The sequence below is a fragment of the Priapulus caudatus genome, unplaced genomic scaffold, assembly GCF_000485595.1.
Source record: "Priapulus caudatus unplaced genomic scaffold, Priapulus_caudatus-5.0.1 Scaffold2, whole genome shotgun sequence".
Classification (NCBI taxonomy): Eukaryota; Metazoa; Priapulida; class Priapulimorpha; order Priapulimorphida; family Priapulidae; genus Priapulus; species Priapulus caudatus.
In genome coordinates, this window is record NW_014577063.1 from 628,073 (window position 1) to 630,783 (window position 2,711).

At 41.8% G+C, this 2,711-nt stretch overlaps 1 protein-coding gene across 1 annotated transcript in view; it reads right to left on the reverse strand.

Annotated features, from left to right (window-relative positions):
• Positions 1-933: 933 nt before the first annotated feature.
• LOC106820706 (protein pellino-like) overlaps positions 934-2,711 on the reverse strand; it is a 14,570-nt gene continuing 12,792 nt past the window's right edge. Inside the window, 2 exon segments of the mRNA XM_014825217.1 lie at positions 934-1,060; positions 1,401-1,516. Coding sequence (XP_014680703.1) covers positions 934-1,060; positions 1,401-1,516 — 243 coding nt within the window.

The following is a 2,711-nucleotide window of genomic DNA, read 5'->3' on the forward strand; positions in this document are numbered from 1 at the left end:
CCTGATCAGGCTTGATCAGCCTCTTCCTCTGCCTCTCACTTGGCAGCTATGCCATGCGTGATTAAGCAACATAAGCAAGCTTTGCTTGCTAACCACCGTTAGCTATCCGTGGATAATGCTAGCACCGCCTATACTGGTGTGCTTCATTACTAGACTGCCTTTCATCAGACTGGTTATTAACATACCCAGCTTTCCCCCTTTACGTTACCCACAACAGTGTTCCAATTGCTATCATACGCAATCGACAATGCTGACACATTTCACTTTACCTCCAAGTGCCAGCGATGTTAGCTCTAATGAGCTATAGTCTATAGCTGCAAACCAGTCATCCTAACAACCCAGCGTATCAGAGGCATTTAAAGAATGGTTATCAGGCGCAGCATTTCGTAATGAGTAGAAACTTTGTCCCCAGCAACGGTGGGGATAGTAGACACACCACGTGCTAAGTGTACAAAACCACACTAGTCAGTGTAAACATTTACCAGTGTAGATACTGGCAAGTGTTTACACTACAGTCAATGTAAACACTGGTCAATGCAGAAGTTGTTGTTGTCAGGGCAGACACTAGTCTGTGAAGACAGTATAATAAACACTGTGGTCAATTCAGACCTGGTCAATACCTACACTATAAGGAATGACCAGACCAGCCAGCTCTTGTGGGAACTGAGATGGGACAATGAGAACCAATCACAGAGCAGAACATTTTCGTGCCAACCTGCCTTAGGACAGAATGCAGTCTTTTTCCTCCCATACGATCGAGATGCGATCGGTTAAACAATGAGCAGCTGACAGCCAGTGATACACGATCACCCTCTTTAGCCACTTGGACAATGTCACGTGGCCTGAACGGGCAAACATGCAGCCGATTTCGACACCATGTTACCAGGGGCATCAGTCGATATATATATTGTCATTTCCTCGTCTCCCAGGGCATTAATCGACATAGTCCTGGAATATGAGCTTCTGCCATCCTGTGTCGCTGATGAGAGGAATGGCACAGAAGGGACACGCTGCTCGGAAACCGTGGCAGCCATAGGGAAGCGGAACGGATGCCCAGTACCTAGAACACCACAGATCAGCCATTGAGATTTACGCTAGACAAATTGGAAACATTTTAATTAAACACTAACCAGATGATATAGATATAATTATGATATATAGATATAGATATGATGTGGGGGATATTTCCACAATGACAAAATATTTCAACTTACAATTCAATCAGTAACTTATATTCACCCATATAAAGCAGCCCTGTCCCATTGCGTATGGGGCATTGTTCCCCCGCACCCCCACCCATGTACAATAAGTGCACATTTTACGTTTTAAATTAGGAAAGCCTGAAGTTAAATAGAAATTCCCAAATTTAAACCCAATATTAAAGATATATGTCCACTCACTTGACAGTTTGTTCGGAAGCCATGTGACCACAAGGGTTGAAACAATGCGTTGGTATGTTTGTATCCACATAGAACGCAGGCTCAATCCCCATCTGCAACTTAACTACTGGCCCCACCTGGCGGCAAAGAAAAACACGATTAATCGCACATACCAATAGCGACTTCTCGTGTTTCTGTCATTGAATTATCAATAATTTGAAGGGCGTGTCTTCCCAGCAAGCATAACCTTCCCACATCAAAGCTTTACCTGATATATTTCTGTGCTGAGACGAGACACAAATACTTAGACGTGAATGTGGCTACTTTTAATTTGAACAACACACTTTAAAATGTAGCTGCCCCAAGATAATTGTTATCAGCCATTACACTAATACCATACATTACGACAACATGGGTTATGTAAAATACGTAATTTGTACATTATGACCACAAACTAGGCTTTCATTCAACTATTAACTGTAAAATAATATTCATAATTACAGCGAATTCATTGTTAGTTTTCCAATAAACAACCTACCAGCACCTAACCCAGAATCAGCCAGCTTCACTTAGCTACGGCATAAGCTAAACTGTATAGCATTTAGACTAGATCGTTTAATTTTCGAACCTAGACTATTCAACACTTCACATACAGGTCTTGTTTTTTTACAGGAACAGCAATCTGTATGTACACATGTACAGGTAGGTCCCGTTTTCCCGTTTTCCCGTTTTACGATGGTCCATTTTACGACTTTTTACATTTAACGACCTTTTCAAAATTACCTAAAAATTGTAAATAACAAAAAAATCGTAACTCAATAAACACATCGTAGCAACGTCTGTGAGTCCAAACACGCAATATGCGCTTAGATTTCGTTTTTTGTGTGGTGCATAATGGGTGGAATGATAGCATTTAATTGCATTACAATTTGGTCTTGCTTTACGACTTTTCATTTTACAACCCTGTTTTTCTGGAACCTAACCCTGTCGTAAAACGGACCTGTATTTGAATTTCACGCAACAGATAACATCAAGAGCTAATAATACCTAGAGTGTACAACGAAAAAACGGGAAAATAGTGCTATTTCACGACAACATTATTCTACTTTGCCTGCGAGTCTAGAATAAATTTTATGGTATTGCAAGTTAAGCAGAGTTCTGTTGCTCTCTAAAACAAGACGCAACCGCTTGTCATATAGCGGATACCCGAGGCGTGCAGATATTGGCTCCTAAACCCCCCTCTACATGCCTCACAGGAGCCGCCTTCGCATCCCGTGTATTCAGGCGACCTCAGCGCCCCTAAGTCATTGCTGCGTGCACAAAGTTTGGTTT